The 19,830-nt window shown below is 34.4% G+C and overlaps 1 protein-coding gene and 1 long non-coding RNA gene across 2 annotated transcripts in view; one reads left to right on the top strand and one right to left on the bottom strand.

The window, feature by feature from the left end:
- LOC105674357 (uncharacterized) overlaps nucleotides 1-18,709 on the top strand; it is a 290,795-nt gene extending 272,086 nt beyond the window's left edge. The window contains exons 8-9 of the long non-coding RNA XR_001101091.2: nucleotides 14,301-14,393; nucleotides 17,952-18,709. This is a non-coding gene — a long non-coding RNA (uncharacterized lncRNA). The remainder of the gene's footprint in view (nucleotides 1-14,300; nucleotides 14,394-17,951) is intronic.
- On the bottom strand, nucleotides 416-16,344 carry Tat (Tyrosine aminotransferase). Its single transcript, XM_012370608.2, has 12 exons — nucleotides 15,929-16,344; nucleotides 15,672-15,850; nucleotides 12,023-12,127; nucleotides 11,577-11,644; nucleotides 9,876-10,034; nucleotides 7,688-7,879; nucleotides 7,021-7,103; nucleotides 4,873-4,942; nucleotides 3,515-3,643; nucleotides 3,348-3,431; nucleotides 3,012-3,110; nucleotides 416-2,608 (listed from the first exon to the last, which is right to left on the bottom strand). The coding sequence occupies exons 2-12, from the start codon at nucleotides 15,811-15,813 to the stop codon at nucleotides 2,447-2,449; spliced, it is 1,293 nt and encodes a 430-aa protein (XP_012226031.1). The 5' UTR covers nucleotides 15,814-15,850; nucleotides 15,929-16,344; the 3' UTR covers nucleotides 416-2,446.
- Nucleotides 18,710-19,830: the final 1,121 nt, after the last annotated feature.

Below are 19,830 nucleotides of genomic sequence, written 5' to 3'. Positions count from 1 at the left end.
GGCGCAAATCACTGTGCTATCATTACGCTATGATCTCCGGAAATATATTGAACACGTCTAGATCATTCACCTCGCGACGATCAGATTCGTTTTATGTTTCTGTGTTATATTTTGCCGTTGATTATACCGAAACTTGTAAAAAAAATTATTTGGATTTTTTTAAATTTTAGTTTTAACTTTTATTTGTCTTATAAAGAACGTTGAAATTTAGCAAGTAAGCGTATTAATTTAGTTTCTAATGTGGAGTCTATTTTTTAAGAGCCATGTTTCTTAATTTCACACAAGTTGCTTCAAGCGTTTTTGACAAGTAACGATTATAATTAATGAATTTTCCTTTTTTAAATTTTTTATTCAATACTATAAATAAATTTTATATCAAAAATATTTATAAGAAAAATTTTTATGAACATGAAAAATTGATTATTACTTCAAAGTTATACTGGATTATACATTTAGTCGAAATGGAAATCGGCCACAGAATTTTATAAATCACGTTACTTGGTTTATTTTTCTGCGATTTACTCCAATTCTGTTGTCCAACCATTGTGACCGTTCGGATTTTACAATATCTCGATAAATCTTTTTATAGGAGAATATGGCGTTTAAATTTCGCTTCCAATTAAGTATCTCGATAGCGCGTTGCACGTATCGATAGTTCAGCCATGGCTTGATCGCATCTCTAATTGAATTATTCGAAATTTACGCGAGGAAAGTTCATCGTGCATGCGAGACACACATATTTCTGGCTAAATCAATAAAATATAAAAACGAGATCTGAGAGATACGAAATAAGAAATAACGCATAAGGAATAAAATGTAAATCTGTATTAGCGAAATAAAATATAATTAAAGAAAACAACTAATTGATGAAGGAAATAAAATAAAGTTCTGAATAAATCAATATTTTGAAAGGAAACAAAATTATACGAAGCATGCAGGTTTATTTGTATTTCTCAGAGTGCATAAATCGTTAACGAAAATAATCCACCTGACTAACGAAAAACAACTCGCTCGGCGTTTTCTAATTTTTGTAGAGCGCTACATCTCTCCGCGAGAGGATTTATAGCGGCCGCGATTTTTCCTCCATGTCTAAATTTCCGTGGTGAAAAAAAAGCAGCTTTCCACCTGAAACCACCTGGAGAGCGCGACTATAAAAACAACGCACGCTATAGCATTGCATGAAATTACGCAACATGACAATCGTGAAAGATATATGCGTGAGCTTTGATTTTCGTAATGACGCGGCAAATCGAATTTGCGCAGGTGAATTTATAACTGTAATTGACACAGCTATGGATAAATCCGGCTCATGACGGAAATAATGTTACGATATAATATTATGAGAGCGGTGAAAAAGCCATTTATCCATAAAACGTATTTAAAATAATCATAATTGTCTGTTAAAATATCGACTTATATTTGGACGCGATAAATACAAATCTGTATTTTTGTTTCCAAAAAATTATGTAACATTTAAAAAATATTTTGTTATATAAATTTTAGAATCCAACTCGGTTCCACAATCTGTTTTTGCAGCTCAAAACGGAAAAGCTTATAAATTTTATCATGTGAATTCTTGTCACAAAATCGATAGTAAGCATGGTACCGCCCATTTTTGAGTTGAATCGTCCTCACAATTCCCCTTTCAAATGAAATTTTAGTATGGCATGTAGCCAACATCCCAAGTCGGATCGATCGTAAGATACACTGGAAGTCTCACGGAAATCGGTTCAACTATTTTCACACGTCACCCGAACAATAAAATAAACGCACAAATTATTTAGTCTTTGCATTTACAAGGTGTCCGAGGTGTCCAATCGCATCACCTGTTAATAACAGATTTATGAGATTTCTCATATAGTAAGCATATTAAAATCAATATGCGACGTGTTGACATTTTGATGTAAAGATTTTCGTCTTTAAATGATTTCAGGAATCGGCTATTACCGAGTGATACAATTGATCTGGGACACCCTGTATAATTTCTGCGTCTATGTAAATCGAATATCCTCCCAATTACTACATGCATTATCAGAATATACTTAGGTAGAAGCGATCGAGAGTATTTGCAAGTAAACAAGAAGCAAATAGCTCGGGGTGATCCAGCAATATAATCTACTGGCTCGGCATTAATATTCGAAGTGCCAGCCTTTACGGCTTAAATACAATAGAATTATTGCTTCCGAATTAAATAAAAGAAAGAATACGGCTATTTGCGTACTTTGTATCACATATTTATTACACAAAGACTTATAAACAAGACGTAAAAATGAAACACATATATACACTTATATGAATAAAAATATAAAAATAAAGATATACATATACACAAAGGTAGCAATCAACGCTGATTGTGAGAACGATCTTTTTTTTTAACACAAAAATCTTCTTTTTTAACCTAAGAGAAAAAACAACGATTTAAGATGTTTCTTTTTTTTATCGTTTCTCAATACAAAATCTCCATTTTGATGAAATTGTTCCTTTCCAGAATCTCCGCCGTTTTATAATAGTATCTCTCGCAGAACTCTTGAATCCTTTGACAAGCTTCCTCAAGCATGTCGCTCGGCACGGTAATTACCAGTCTCATGTAAGAAGGATAATCGAAGCACTGCGCAATCAAGAGGGAATTAATAAAACTTGTTTACTTAGAAATAACGCAAGTTATATTCTTGTAAAACGATTTTCAAGCCAATTCCCTTTTATTGATTTTTTGATAAAATTTCTTTAAAAACCCCTTTTTTTGAATAAAGTATTATTAAAAAATCAAACAAAAGTGTGAAAAATTTATCGTGTTTTTTTTATTTATATTGAAATATTTGTCCGACATAACATTGCGAAATAATGCTTTGGAATTTTCACAATATTTTTTTACGATATTTAACGCTGGCATTAAATGTCGGCATGCCATAAAATTTAATTAAAAATAAAAAACCTCGTATTTTTGTACGAATCTGTGAGATGTAATGTAGGATTCAAATTGTCGATTGATAATTTAAATGTCAGAAACGAACCTGACCAGGTAGGCAAAACACAGATTCTTCCATTAACAGCCGCTGCACGAATTCCAAATCGGAATTAAATTCCGGAAAACATGGTAGATCAATGTAGACCTGGAAATCGATTCAATAATTTATAGCACGTAAATTGCAGTCGGTCCACCTTACTGATGGTATTTGCATTAACGTATAAATGGCGGTCGTGCATCGACTAATTGTACGACCTATTTATCGGGTGCTCGATTAACATTTACGGCTTTATTCCGCGAGCTACGGACTGTCAAACAATGCGCTGTGATTCTTGAAATTATGCAAGGGTGTGGTCGAGCTAATTTCAGCGGAAATCATTACCATCATATACATCGCTCCATCCGGCATTATCGGCTTCAGGCCAGCAATTTTTGTTATGCAGCTGTACGCCAGTTTGGAGTGCGACTGTAACACCAGAATTATTTGATATAAATATTGTACGTTGAATTTATATATTATAATCATTTTTTTTATTAAAAGAAACTTACGTGTAAGATGAAGATGACATCGTCGAAAAAGTTTTGTGGCGTTTTTTGAAGTATCGCGGGCAGAGCACCTTGAATAATAGTATTGCTGCCAATTATACGTTGACTCAAGCAATGTAAACCTTGGCGAATCTGAAAGACAATAAGTTAAAGATATAATCAACTCCTGATATCAATAATTAATTATCTATTTCATGCGACGAAAGACTGCACTTTTATTATGTTTAGAAATTATAACGCTAAAGTGATAACGCAAAATATCATGATAAACTGCAAAGAATGTACATAGACATGGAAATTTTATCGTATTTATTATTAATAATTGATTTATATATTTCAAAAAAAGAAGTAAATAAAAACTAGTAAAATACAATAAAATCTGTTATAAAATACATAAATTGTCTCTGGAAAAACGTGATTTCTTTCTTTTATCTTTTATATTCTATGTATATCAAAGGTTACACAACAGGCTTTCTTGCGAATCCGAACAGATGTAGAAACTTTCAAATGCAAGCTCAAGCTTAGTCATGTCAAGTTCAGTACGAAATCACTTCCGAAAACTTGATAGTATTTCTCGCAAACTTCGAATATTGTGAAACATCGAACGTGCTACAAATCGACAGGTATTTACCAGCCTGTCCAATACTCGCCCATGGGAGAACACTATCAAAGAGTCAAATATTCAATCTCTTTTTCCAAAGCATGACACGAAAAAAAATGTACAATGAAATAGAAGCATGAGTATATGGATGCGCGGTCGAAAGAAAAAAAATCGTGTGACGTTAATATTCACATTTTACAAAAACAAAAAAAAAAGGATCAATCGGTTTAATACATTTTGAATGTATTTAAATAATTTTATCTTATTATTATAAAATAATAATAATTTTTTTGCTATAAAAATTATTACCTAAAATGTAGCAGTATTTTATATGTAAAGTAGAAATTTATATAGTTTTATGAGATTTTTAAAAATGTAGATACGTATATGAAACTTATCAATTGGATTTCCTATCAGAATCCTCATTTTGATTACTTATCTAAGATTGCGAAACGACTCTTGCAAAGTTATTAAAGAGCACAGAAATATTCGGTAACGACGCGCAGACGGCGGTTTAAAGTTCATCCAAGACGACGGCGCCTTCGCAACTATCGCGAGGAATTAAGGGCGCGATCGACGCCGGTTGCCAAAGAACTAAACTTTAATGGTGGAATAAAATTTAATCAACGAAATTTAATCCAATCCATAATGTGCAGTGCCGAACTCGCCGGGACATGCCCAGCTTCGTTACAGAAACAATGTCGCCAGAGAAGCAATTATTTGCAGACTGTCACTTATTGTGCCGTGACCGTTTACCTACCTCGGCCTCCAGGACATTCTGACGATCGTGGATTATTATCCAACCCATACGCCAGCCTGGCACCAGAAACCTGCAAAAAAGGAAAAATTAAGTGATGACTGTAGTTAAATTTTATCTCACGGGTAGTTATTTTTTTTAAGGATAACTTTATATTACCATAAAATTATTTAAAACACTTTATAAGACAGTAAAAATTCCTAGCTTAAAGTAATATTTCTTTATAAAAATAATTATGCTAATATAATATATTAAAATAATTTTTTTATAAAATAATTTGAAAAATAACATACAGTTAATATATATATATCGAATTTTTATGTTTACGAAAAACTTTTTAATTTTTTTTTTTTTAAATAACTTCGAAATGATTCATTAATAATCTCATTCGCACATTTTACGGGCAGATTTATTTTTTCTGATTTTTCTTCTCTGGATGAAAAAGATCTTGGAGCCGCGATCACCAAAATCCGACATATACGGATAGCTTACACATAATCTAGCGCGATCGGTCGTTATCATCGATCATCATTTTGATTCTGCACGGCGTCGACCGCCATATTAAAGTTGGATTCACACGTGAGTATCGATCGTCGCGTATTCCTTTTTGCATTTCAGCGAATTTATAGCGCAATGGCAACCGGAATGCATGATATTCCCGAGTATACATATTTAAGATTATATAGCATCTGAGAATAAGCGAGCCATGGACGCGATTGCGCGAAGTTTCGATGAAAAACGTCTTGGCGCTACGACCAAGATTTTGGTGTGTGGTCATTCACATTTGGCAGTGAGAGATCGCGAGAACGATTATGCCAAGGATTTACGTCAAAATCCCGATTATATCTCGTAATTATCGTCGCATCGGTCGTACGCGCGTGTGTACGTGCGACATGAAGGAACTTATGGACTCCGAGAATCAAGGATGCATGCTGCGCTCGCCGGCTACCGAGCTTAGACAGCAATGAATCCTGATTTGTCTGACGCGTTAGATACTGCACTACCTACATGTCTAGTTACAATATGCGAATGGTGAACGCTACATATTACATATTTCGTTCTCTCCGGTCGCGCTGCTTCTGCGCTTACGATGAAAAAGCATTTATAACACTATCTCTGATGCCACAAATATATTTTTTTCATATATTATTTAAATGGAAATGTTCACGCGCGGCGATTTTGTAATTAATAGTAAATTCATATTTTATTACAAAGTTCTCACAATAGAATATCAGCGAGCAAAATTATTTACTTATTTATTGATTTACTTAATTTATTAGCTTTATACGTTTTATCGCGCATATTTGCCTGTATGTCGTTGAATTTTGCATGTGAAACGCGATTCACCGTTAATATCAAAGTACCGCGCAGCGAAATCTGCGATGTATAAAATACACCGTGCTACACAGCGAAAGACTTAGCAACAACTGCGGGAACTCATTTACAACTAGTATAGCGGGCAGCTCGTAAATTAAGTTGCGTTTCAAATCTGATACCGTCGGAATAATGGAAGCATAATCGCGAAACTTGGAAACCTTACTCCGTACCATCGGTTTTGATAGTTTTATTCACGCTCAATCAACTCTCGTCCTATTTTTGAAAATCGAACAATTTTACAGCGGAACGCTTTCGTCCTGAGCATTTCTCTCGTCAACTTTGCAAATCGCTACTTTCGTTTGATGCTTCCGCAATGAAAGATAATAGGAGGTAACGTACTGAAAGTAACTGAAAAAGCTGGCATAAAAAGGCGTCGCTATCTAAGCCGTATTTTCATAATTATTTTGAGGCGAGCATTACCGCGCGTTGTTAACAAACGAGCGTAAAAAATACTTTTTATACCCAAATAAATAATTATGATTTAATTAATTTTCTGATTTATAATGCTTACAGGCATTTCGGTGAGTTGTTTCGTGTCGCAGAAACTCTTACATCTCACGTCGACTTTTCACCCTCTAGTCTTCTTTTTAACTCTTAAATATAAGTAACGTGACATTGTTTCAAGAGGTAAATTAGCCGCCGGCCGTCTCGTTTAATACGTGAGAATTACGCGTTATGCACGTGAAAATTCTGGAGTATTACACAAAAATCTCGCAGCCGCACTCCAGCGACGAAATGCGGGAGTTTTATGAGTCACTTCACGTTCCGACATACCTTTTAGTCAGTCCGCTGCACGACAAAATAGGAACTTCGGTCGATAGAGACGCTAACGAGTGGAAAGTCCGTCCTGGAAATACCTGAAAACAGCGCAGAGACGAAAAATGTATTTGCGCGTATAATAGGCACGTATGTTTCGCCTGCGTATGCAAGCGCGGCGCAAAATAATGCAAAACTGACGGATAGATGTACTAATTCTTATATATATTGAATTTTTCGTATCTTTTATTATTGAATATAATGCTTTTGTGTTTTAAAAATTATATATTTTTCTGAAAAGTTTTCATGACATACAAAAATAAAAAAAGTTTCTATTGTAAAAATTGCAACTCGTAAATTCTGCAAACGGTGAGAATATTAAAAATAACATTAGAAATGAAGAGTTTAAAGCATTTTCTTTTTAATTGCAATTAAATTACAACTGAACATTGTATATAGCACAAATAAAAAAATTCCCCCTCCCACCCTTGATAACGATAACAAAAACGGAACGCGCTCTTTCCCGATTCGGAACGCTCTGTGTATGTATACATACTCGTGCTGAATTAATTGCGCATCCCCTCTCCTTCGAACAAAAGGCTGCGGCGCGCGCGCTTTATTTGTTCCGCAAATGAAACGATTTGTCACTTGATATTTGGGGAAGGCGTAATATTCGGGCACGTACCATGTGCTCGTAAATCTCATCGGCTATAATGGGTACGTAGTAACGAGCGGCGATGTCGAGAATGTCAAGTATATGGTCGCGGCTGAACACGGAGCCGCACGGATTCGAGGGATTGTTTATAACAATCGCCGCCGTCGATTCGTCGATTTGTGCCTCCAGGTCGTCCAGATCGATCTCCCAGCCGAACTCCGGCTAGAAACGAACGATTAATATTAATAGGATGCATTTATGAGAGGCTCTCTCGCATTGCCTTAATCGCCTCTCTCTCTCTTCAATCACCGTGCCGCGCATATATACAAGGTATTCCAGAAATTTAACTCTGCTTTTCGATTACTTTGCAAATGAAACTTCGCTAATGAGACTTTAATGTCGCAAAACGTAAGAACTAATTACAAAAATGTTTATTATAAAATATAGGATATTAAAAAATTATGAAAAGAAACAATTTTGCTGATAAAAAAATTTACTTTTTTAAGTATGTATGAATGAAATGTAATTGCGTAGATATACTTGTATATTGAATTACGATAAAATAATACGATGCTCTTAACGAGTGCGTATAATAATAATCATGTTACGCTGTTGAATACGTGATACATTTATGCCAGTTTTTTAACAAATTTTACAATTATAATTTTATTGGATAATTTTTCAGATTTAATGACTTGTTATTTTGAAACATAATTTTTATAACTGTGTAATGTGTTTTTCTATGTAGTGTGTGTTTCTTAAATTGTTTTCATAACTTCTAGATATGTTTTAAATGTGTTTGCATAAAACTCCTTTATTTTATGATTAAAATGCCGTTAAATAATTAAAAATACCACAATATTTAAATATCTTTTATTTTAATAGCTTTATTTAAATATTTTTTTATTTTATATTTATATTGTTTTATAAAATTATATCTCACAAAATTGCAACAATCTGTGTTATTGATATAGTTTTGAATAACATATTTTCCCGCAATACTTTTAAAAAAAATTTTTTTAAGAAATATATTTAACAGATAAAGTATAGATATATGAAAGCAGTAAAGTGCATATAGCGGTAAAATGCCAGAGCGTTTGCACAAATTTTATGAGATTTTATTGTCGTCTATAAACGATAATATTTGTGTCATTTGCACATGAACGTGATATATACGCATCGATGATTTACGAATTTCTTGTATATTCCATCTTTTGCAACAGAGACAATTAAAGTTACGACATTGCGATTGTAATCACTTCTCGGGGGGTGAAATAACTCACAACGATGCAGAGAAAAGAGCGAGACGTTAAAACTCGTCGGCGAGCGAAGTTGAAAAGAGTGGAAACTGCCTTCATTAGCACTTCGGTGTTTGAAGATTTCCGAGCGAAAGCACTGATTCATCGTGTAAATAACGAAGAGTGATTCAAATATGATTTCGCGCCGTTTAAAGTCATTATAGAGACGCCATGACATCTGCAATTGGCTTAAAAGTAGAAATTTTAGATGAACGCTCCGTACAGGTTTTTCTCAGGATTTCCGTCAAAATTCGAGTGAGAAATTTTTGCAAAATTAAAATTTAATGAAATTCAATTATTCGAAAAAATAACGGTACATTTTCTGACACATTTAATAGAATATATGTAATTAATTATAGTCACGATTAACGATTCTGTCCGGCCTGCCTTTGTGCGCGCTATACAAATGTGATTATGCACGCTCATTGTTTTTCATAAATGAATTCACACCCCGGGCGGTTAATAAATTTTGAGATACTAACGAAATGGCATATTTTTGCATACAAAGTCGCCCAACTAAGCCCGACCACCGTTTCAAGTGCGTTTTGTAATAAAGCGCAACTTAAGAAATATGACGAACGCTGTTATGCACATTTCTTATTAATGACGATGCAACACGGTAGCGCGTAATTCCACCTTCTCTTTCGCGGGCGCTATTATTACAGAGTAGCACTCTGTCGCTGCGGTATCGATCAATATTTTGCACGTTATCGCGGTAATATGAAATGTTCATTGCACTCTTTGTGCTTTATGTCGCTCGCAATTGCATAACATTAGACGAATAAATTACGTATTAATTAATTAAAGATTTAAGAAATTTATATAAATTGAAACGCACGCGCGCACACATACGCGGAATACTGTAATATCTCGATGCGCATGAAAATGTGGATTTATTTTTTTTCGAGTGGGATACTCACGCGTAAATCGTATGACTTAACCGTAATACCAAGGCCCTCCGCTAGCGTTCGATAGATCGAAAAACCCGGGCGTGGAATTAGTATGTTTTGACCTTCTCGAGCTAAAACCGTGATACACAGGTCAAGTGCGCAAGAACATCCACTGCACAGGATTACGTCCTACGGCAAATGTAGAGATGCAGAATAAATTATTTTTGTTATTTCTATTTGTATGGCATCAAATGCGCGAATTGGAAACGCAAAATAACTCCTTTTTTTTTTATTAAATACCGAAAACAATTTTATTATTTTTACGCTATTCATATTTTTTTTAAAGTGTTTGCTCGATATAATAGATTTTGGTATGTATTGAAATAAAATATATATAGGATTACATTTTGAATAAAGGCTTGACAAGCCTTTCATATTACCGCTCAATACGATTACTTGCACGATCACAGAAAAATGTTCGTTTTAGAAAAATAAAATGTATAATATTGTATATACGATATTTATGTGTGGATTATAATTGCACCGCGTAGACATAGGGATAAAATTAAAAATTTAAACGAAAGTAATGCAATTTTTATGCTGCAAGCTTAATTTCGGTATTATTATCGATTGTGCAGTATCGCGCGAAATTTTGCACCGTAATTCTACATTTTATCTCTCTCGGGTACTTCAATATAAATCATATAACATAAATATATATAGGTTCTTATTGATAAAACCATTACAAATAAAGAGGATCTCTAAAACCAACGCCAGATGTAATTGTTTATTAATCTTCTTTATCAATACATAAATGTTTCGGTCAGCATCTGACCATCTTCAGTGTAATACAAAATCAAAATAAAGCTACTGTCCATTATATTAAAACAGTTGAGATCAAACTGTGAGATCTTGAATTCACCGTGCAAGATGTTATAGTAAATTAAGTTAACTTATAGTAAGTATAAAAGAACTATTTAATTTAATGTGACAAGTTTTTGCGTATCGATGACCTAAAGTTTATTCACAACACGCGTTGGCTATTCTGCCACCAACATTCGATGTGGACACGTGTCCATCCATTTCGCATACCTTGACATCAACCTTCATAAATTCGTTCGAGCTGTATTCCGCCTTATAGTAAGTTAATTTATTTAACTAAGTATAACATCTTGCACGATGAATCACTAACGATTTCACAGTTTGACCTCAATCGTTTTAATGGACAATAGCTTTATTTTGATTGTATTACACTGTGAAGATGGTCAGATGCTGACCAAAACGTTTGATTTATGTACTGATAAAAAAGATTGTTTGCATTACAAACTGATTTATTCATTTGCCGACAACATTATGTATCTCTTTTTCCATATCTGCAATTTCCATCTCATGAAATTTTGCCGAATTAATCAATCATCTTCGAAATTGCACGAGTATTGCTTCGATCTTGTCACGAAAATTGTCTCCAATTACATCAATGTCATTTTTTTTATCGCAGCTGAAAGCAATTTATAACATTTGTTCGAAACTTGTTGTTAATATTCAATTCCGTAATTTGGTCCGTCGTTGAATAAATAATAATAATGTTATCGTTGAATAAATGAAGAACAATTTCGTTTACGTATGACAAGAAGTCTCTGTATATCGATGACCTCAAATTTGTTCACAACACGTGTTGGCTATTCTGCCATCGACATTCGATATGGGCACATGTTCATCCATTTCACATACCTTGGCGTCAACCTTCACAAATTCGTTCGAGCTGTATTCCGCCACGGCTTCTCGTGCCCTTTGATGACCTGTGAAAATAATAAGTAAAAATGAACTTTCTACATTGCTGAATGAATATAATCGCTCAGCCCGTAATGTAACATCTAATAAATCACGTGTAATTAATAATTCATTGTGTAAAGCGAACAGATATATTACACACGTTTACGTAATGATTAATTATTTACGGTGTTATTTAAATAACTTATCACAATGCAATGATTTATCTATTATAATAATATCTATTATTATTCGGAAAATTGGAGTGTAATGTAATTTATGCATTAGCTGTTAACAAATCTGTTTTTTATCATTTCCCTCATATTTCAGAGCTTACTTTAAATTGAACGAGATTTGCAGCGCAAAACAATTTAGCTACATCTGCCGATCTTAGAATTACAAATTACCTGTGCTCGGCGCATATCCGTTGTATAATTGCGAAGCGACGCTCTCTTGAACAGCCTCGATTACTTCCTGCGGTGGCTTCAGATTGCCGAAAGTTGTAGGGTCACCTTGAAACGATAGAGGCTTAAAATTCGATTTTAAAAACACCGCCGGGTATTAATTTATTGATTATCGCGCGATTATGGGTACACAAGCCGCTAATTGCATAAATCTGGTTCTCTGCCAAACATTTGCCACAATTTCGCGTAAACATCTAATTACACGTATACATGTCGTTGTAATTGATTACTGAATTCAAACTAGCGTAGGAAAACGCTGTTTACAGACGCGTTGTCAAAGTGTAACAAAACCGTGTAATACCCGCCACTCGACTCGCACATATTCTCGATATAATTGGAATTAATTAATTGTTTCCTGGAGGTTGCCCGCTGTAGTCGATTCTTGTTACAAAATTTCTATTGCGAAATGGCAGCGTGTCGGCGAAATAAAAGTTGAACTCCGCGAGTGTCGCGAAATTTGCACAATTACAACTTCGCCGCTGTTAATCGAAGAGGATTGTGTTTCGACAACATTAATATTTTCCGATTATACTTCATGGTTCTATTGTAGTTCATGTCAATCAGTTCGGCAAATTATTAATTACACATTACATACACATACGACAGCGTCTCGAGTTTGAAATTCTCGAATAATTACTTTTATTAATTTTCACCAGTACACATGTGTTACATAACTTTTGTACGGTAACACAAATTTCGTCTGATACTAAATGAAAAAAGTACTCAGCAGTGAAAAAAAATCTTTTTAAAAAATTAATACATATGTACATGTAAATGTAAAAAATTAATATGAAATTTAATATGTACGTTCTTATCTTGATAAGAGAGAAGAAAATATAATAAAATTTCTTTCTTTTTATTGCTGTTTTCAGCATATTATGAAACTTACAGTTTCGGGATATTTTGGAACGAAGCCATATACGAAACACTTTATCGAAAACAACGAAACATATGCATCGCAACGTATTTCTCGATGTAAAAAATTCTAAAAAAAACTCTTATTTATCGAATTATTACAAAAATTCTTCGGAATTTATTTTTCCTAAAAGAATGCAATATTCTAAAAGAATCTCGTCGCGATAATTTTCTTTTAATATTGTTTCCCTCGTTTTCTCATCTTTATAAAAAAACGCAGTATTTTTCGGAGAATTTTGTAACATTACCATTTCGTTTTTAACATTGTAATCTTCTACGAATTGCATATGTATAGAATAAAAGAAAGCTCTTGAAAATGTTTACAGCCGTTGGCACATTCAGGCGGGATTTGTATCGAAATATATTTAGATTAGCGTACTCGTGTGTCAGTTCTATTCTATTCCGCTATAAAATTTGCTGAGGACTGCACTTTGGACATTTTTCCGATACATTCTGACACATCCGCATTTTGCACCACTCGTACGTTGCAAATGTTAAGGGGACTCACGCATCACTACCACTGTCTTTTAACTTTTTACCGCTTATAAAACTCTCTGTGCCGGATAGTTAAAATCCCAACATAGGAAGTTCGAGAACTTTCTCTCTGAGGAATTAAAGAAGTTGAAGAAATTAATAAAAACAGAACACACTATTAACTCTGATCTTTAGGCAAAAATTCTTTAGTTTGACGTACATAATTTCTCGGGATAATTTTCCAGTCTCTTTCTCTTTCCTATTGTCAGTTTTTCAAAGAAATATTTTTGAGAAATACTAATTTAAATAAAAAACACGTCCTAGTTTATTGTTTTGTTGAAGATTTTCTCGTTATTAGATAAGTTTGATTTAACGAAATTGCCGAGCATGGAAAAATCTCTAATACCTTAAGCAGCATTTCTTTCTTCTTTAAATAATAGACGTCGCGGGAATGTGATCGAGCGATCGAGCCAACTATATTGAAATTGTTTTACCGCTCGGAGAAGCTCTTATCCGATAAACCTTCGAAAAAGTTGTTTCTTCTAGAAATACGGCGGAGTCGGCAAACGAAATATTGTCTATCTTGCGCCGCGTGTTTGCGTACCGATATTTTCCAGAGCGAACTGGGTATTAAGTCGCGATACGTCCGAGAGAATCTCGGAGATTCTCTCCTGCGACAAAGCTAACTCCGGTTTGTTGACCAGATTTCAGAGAAAAGTTAAAGCAAAGTATAACACATGTTAGAACGAATACGAGGAAATTTATTTCTTTTTAAGCAGCCCTAATCTTTATCGAAAGATAACTCACAGCTGTTACTTCAAATTTGTTGCAGGAATTATTTATGTCTTCGACACGCAGTTTAGCGCGATGAACGGCACCTTTCCATAAACGAAAACGGAACCGGACGAATGGAGTTGAACGGGCGGTGAGTACCTTTCCTTCTTACTTTATCATCGTCGCGCACTTTTCAGCCCGGCAAAAGGTGACAATTGCAATCCAGATATTCCGAAAGCGGCCGGCCGTCGGCGACTATCGCGAATTTAATTACCGATTCGCATCGCCGGAGTAAATCAAAATGCGATTTTTCTTCGCGCGGGATATCTGACCTTTCATTTTTCATCGATCCATTAAACTTTTTCACATCAATGGCTAGGGCTCCATGCATATTGAGGATCGATCGTACTCGCGGGAAACAGCGAGAGTTTGCAATTTGTATGCATTTACTCGCGTTTACCGGCAAAGCCGGCGTAGAGCCTTTGTAGGTGGCCCTCTATTTGTTCTTCTACAAAGCGCCGCGAGTGAAATGAATAGGAGTAATGACTTTATTCATACATCTTCTGCATTCGATCGCTATATTTTGTATAGCGAGTTTTAAGTATAAGCGGCAATTTCGCAGCAGAATGCTACGAAAGCACGACGCGATATACATCAAGTGCCCTTTAATTACAGCATCATTTCATACATTAGCGAAACTAAAGGCAGGCTACATTGTAATTTTGCCTGGACACGCACATTGCGCTTATCTCCGCGCAGCTTTTGTAGTAAAGGACGACGTACAACCCTCCCCTTTCTTTCCTCAACGGAAAATGATCGGTCTTGCCATCCTTTGCCCCGTGCAAAAAAAAACAACCGCTTGATTACACCGTTGCGATAAATGATTCGTAATTTTCCACTTTTTATCTCTTGTCGTAAAGACGTGGAAATTAGAAAAATCACGACAAGGTTCAAATAAAGATTCGCATTACTAGAAAGATTTTTAAGTCACGCAATAATAATTGAATATTATTAACAATAGTAATTAATAATAATCAAGTGCACAGATTACAAAATATCTCGACCACATTTTTGCGTGTCCACATTTAATTTAATTTTTACACGATTTGCTTACGGCAAAACTGTTTTTATTTTTATTAAATTATTGTGACAAATTGATATTAATATTTTTTTATAATTATTCCTGATTACAATTATTAATTTATACTTTTCTACTATAAAAAATATTTAATGGTGTTTTTTTTCTAAAACATTCATAATAACATTTACGCAATTTCTGTAAAAAATTGATAATTTTTAATAGATAAATAATGGTCAGATGAAATTTATTTCCATCAAAATCAATAATAGGATGCAAGGAATAACTGAAAGAGGAGAACAAGTATTACCACATAATTCATAATGAGATGATTGTTACACGTGAACTTACCAATAGACAACGCAATCATCGGCTTATTAGGATTTGGTTCGACGACGATGTTCTCCACAATCGATCTAATCGGATTATGTGTTCTCTTGGCGATGTTGGAGGCGCAAACGTTCCAACATTCACGAAAACTGGGTACAGACATCTCGTAGCTCGCCCCTTGAAGGCTTCACTCGCTGAATCTTCCCGTAAATGATTAGCAGCCGTGCGTGTATTCTCCAACGAGACGCGTGTGTGCTTCTCAGTTGGCGGATGCTTACCTGGTGCTCGCAATCGACCGTTCTCGTGCGGCTAGATTTCTATCACTGAGCCCCGATCGTGACAGCGCGCTAATAATCGAAATGTTCCACGGAGGCTGGAGGACAAACGAACCGGTCGGATTGGTCCGTTCGGCACCACACCTTCTTTCATAATTAATTAAATGGATTCCCTGCTGACGTAGAAAACGAGCGCCCCGAGCGACTTCGCTATCGCTGTCGTCCACGCAGGAACAAACAGAATGCATCTCCGTCTCCGTCGCTCTTTCCGCTTCCGTCTCTGTCGCGCCACCCGGTTTAGAATGTGTAGAGTCTTAACTCCGTCGGTCCTATTTTGCTGCGTCTCGCTAATGTTTATGCAATTATATACCTTGTAACTGTTTACTTCGAGTTACAGTCGAGGATTATTCGAGCGTTGCGAACGGTCCAACGACTACGACGTTGCAAACATGCGTTTGCTCGTTAATTGAGTTTAATTGAGATTATATTGAGTTTAATGCAGCGTTCCATTTGTTGTATCGGTATTCGTACGTTTGACGAATACCGATAAATAAATAAATTAGGCGCAGAAATGAGATTTTCATCCGCGAAAAATCAGACAAAAATGATCGAGTAAGACAGTGTAGAAGCAAAAAAATAAAACTAAACTTTATTATTATTTTTTTATATGAGCTCAAAGACGAAATTCAAGTTTCGAAGTCCAGGTTCACCATACATCATACTGAAAGCTTGAGAAAAATGCGTACGAAATATGTTCAGCAAGTTTCTACGTACAACAGACGAATATCTAGAATTTGTAGGACATTTATCGCAATATATGGTGGCTCCTACAATAAAGTAAAGCGGAATGATTTACTCGACGTGAAAAACTTGAAAGCACGAAGACCTTCGGACAAAGTAGCAATTGCGGTTGATTTGTGACGAATAAAAGTAACACTCCTTCGCGCGCGCGCACGAAAAAATACGCAGGTGCATGTAAATTGCTCTCGATAGAAGATAAATCTCGAATAAATTTCTCGGCATTGGCCAAACGTTTTGCTCGATTTGCTAACAAAGGAAAAGCGCATCTAGTAAAGATGCTTGAGGTGTCCATTTGACATTTTAAAAGTGCCCTAAATACGATTCAATCGTATTTCGAACACGTTTGACATATCATTGTCTATTTGTTTCTTCCAGTTGTGATGTAAGTTTAAATCGAGTTTCGAACGAAAATAAATCGTCTAAATCGACAGAACAAAAAAACACAATATTAAAAAGATTCTTATACTTACATATAGTTTAACTGTGTATAACAATTAAAAGGAAAAAGCTTTTATAATCCACATTACGCGTTAAAAATTTTCACGTTAACTTAAAATTAAAAGTTTTAACATGTTTTCAATGCTTGGAAATTCCCATATTTACACGTTATTTTATACATTAAAAATATATCAAATATTATCTTTTTTGGTTAATTTTTTATATTGAACATTTAATCAACGTTCCTATATTCTTTATTAATACTTTCGTTAGCAAATATTTTTTGTGAAAAGAATAAATTTTTGTTTTATTATCAAAAGTACGAAATATTAAAAATACATAGTATAAATATAGGAAATAAATTAAAACCATTTAAATATATATATTAAAAATTCTATGTTATAAAATACCTAATAATTATATATAACTTACAAAGCTATTATTATTATTAAATGAAAATTATAGGGTTGAAACTTTGAAGTAATTAAAGAATCTTTTTACATGCAGTACAGACACAAATTTATCGCCATCTTGTGTAATAATTAAATTCTTTAATTAATAATATAGTAATACTTTAATAAATTTATTAATGACAGACACACATTATTTGTACATTCGCATTATTTGCACAAAATTTATTTATAAGAAAGAAAAATCGCGAAATTTTATTTTTATTCTATTTTTAATTTTTTTTTTTTTTTTGCTTTTGTTTTTTACAATAAATTTAAAAAGAGACAAAAATTACCAGATAATGTTAAAACGCGCTGGAAACTTTTCCTCCTTTCAGAATTTCGAGAGGAATGCTGTGACGCCGGTTTCGTGTTGTCAAACTTTACCGCGGTGCCGGGACTGGGCCAAAAGATGGAATTTCACGTTCCGCGACTCTATTTTACAGAATACGTCACATATGTCGAACCAAGGCTTCTTTCGTTGGAGGCTCGACTGCTTGTCATGCTAAACACATTGGCCTTAGCAAGATTCCTCTACGACGGACACCTTTCCTAGCTTTACTCTTTGAGGTTCCCTCGTAAACTTTCTTACTGCGCCATCAGTCGATACTGAGATATATCGGACTTTTTCTCATGACGAGAATCTTAAGTAGGGAGTAACGTGATGGAGCAATAGTATTACTCCAACGTAAAATAAAAACATGAGATATAAAAGTTTACACATTAACTTAAAATTAAAAACTTTGACATGTTTTTATCAAAGTTTTGGAATTGTTTTATTTGCACGCTATTTTATAGATTAAAAATACTAAATAAAAGTAGGACATATATCAAATATTATTTTTTTTAATATACAGAATATAATAATACGAAATATCACATATAAGCATTGCTTTTATTGAAAATAAGTTTTTATTCTTTATAATAAATCTTTTAAATAAATAAAGATTTATTTCAATTGTTAAAACTCAAATTTAAACATTAACAGTGACTATATGTTCGTAGAAATTGGTAGCATTTTTGTGCTACAATTTTGCGACAGCCTTAACAAAGTTTTATTCCGCAGGCAATTTTTGTATAGTTTTTACCAAATATTTTCTTTATTAAGTTTTGCTGCAAACTGCAACCGAATACTACGATCAAATTTTAATAATGATAATTTACTTTGAAAATTTTATCACGGAATGTAACCGAGAGTTTGGCTATGAACGAATATAAAAGCAACGAAATAAAATCATTTTTGTATATTCATGAATTTGAGAAATTCTTTGTTTAAAACTCATGTATTTCTGTTTATTCATTCTGATTAATTCAGACGTTAGGTAATATTTTTCTACATCACGCCACGCGTGCTGCATCAGCCTTTTCCTACTTAAAATCTTTTACACAAGGAGAAGTTGAATGAATATTCATTATTTCAATTTCTTAAAGCGTAGTTGGTTCTTCTTTGGAGGCTCGTCGCTATGTCGAGCATGTTGACCCCAAAAAGACTTGTTGACAGCGTTTCCGTCAAAAGTGTCCTCCGCCCGTATCGTTGCCAGATAAACTGACGTAACAGTTCTTGTCAGCGAAATTATTCGTCATATTCATGAGTTCTGCGACTCAACGTGTTTTCAACGTTGAGTCGCACGTCCGGTGTGGTGTCCCACAACTTCTCCGCGTCATAATATTGTAACATTATTTGAATTCCACCTTAGCGGTAAACATGTAACATGCTACACACATTAATTGGCGTCACATTTCCACTGTCGCAAATTTGCATCTGTTAACGCAATGTTATCGATGATATAATGTTTGTTACATATGCATCGCTTGATTTTCTGCCGTGATAACAACAAACAGCATTACAAACGTGATTCGATCGTAATAAGATTGTGAACAACACAACTCTCCACGCATCGTCGTATTTGTTTCCCGTCATGAGCGATTTCTTGTAAAAAGAAGTTTTGTTATATTTTTATAAGGAATAGATGTACAATATGTAACGATATGAATGCAAAAGCAAATGTAAAAAGTTGAACGAGCAACGACAGAAATGCATGCGACAAAGGCCATATATTTCAAGAATAAATTCGAACATTGCAGCCGTATGCCTTTTGCGTGTCGCGTATCGTGTTCTGCAGCACTCGAAATACCGTCCGGGAACCGACTTGATGTATACACGAGGAAATGTCGCAGTATCTCGACGGAAGCTCGCGGAAGAGTGCAAGCTCCGCG

The sequence above is a fragment of the Linepithema humile genome, chromosome 1 (assembly GCF_040581485.1).
Source record: "Linepithema humile isolate Giens D197 chromosome 1, Lhum_UNIL_v1.0, whole genome shotgun sequence".
NCBI lineage: Eukaryota > Metazoa > Arthropoda > Insecta > Hymenoptera > Formicidae > Linepithema > Linepithema humile.
The sequence above is the reverse complement of the archived record's forward strand: the minus strand, read 5'-3'. Positions and strand labels throughout refer to the sequence as shown.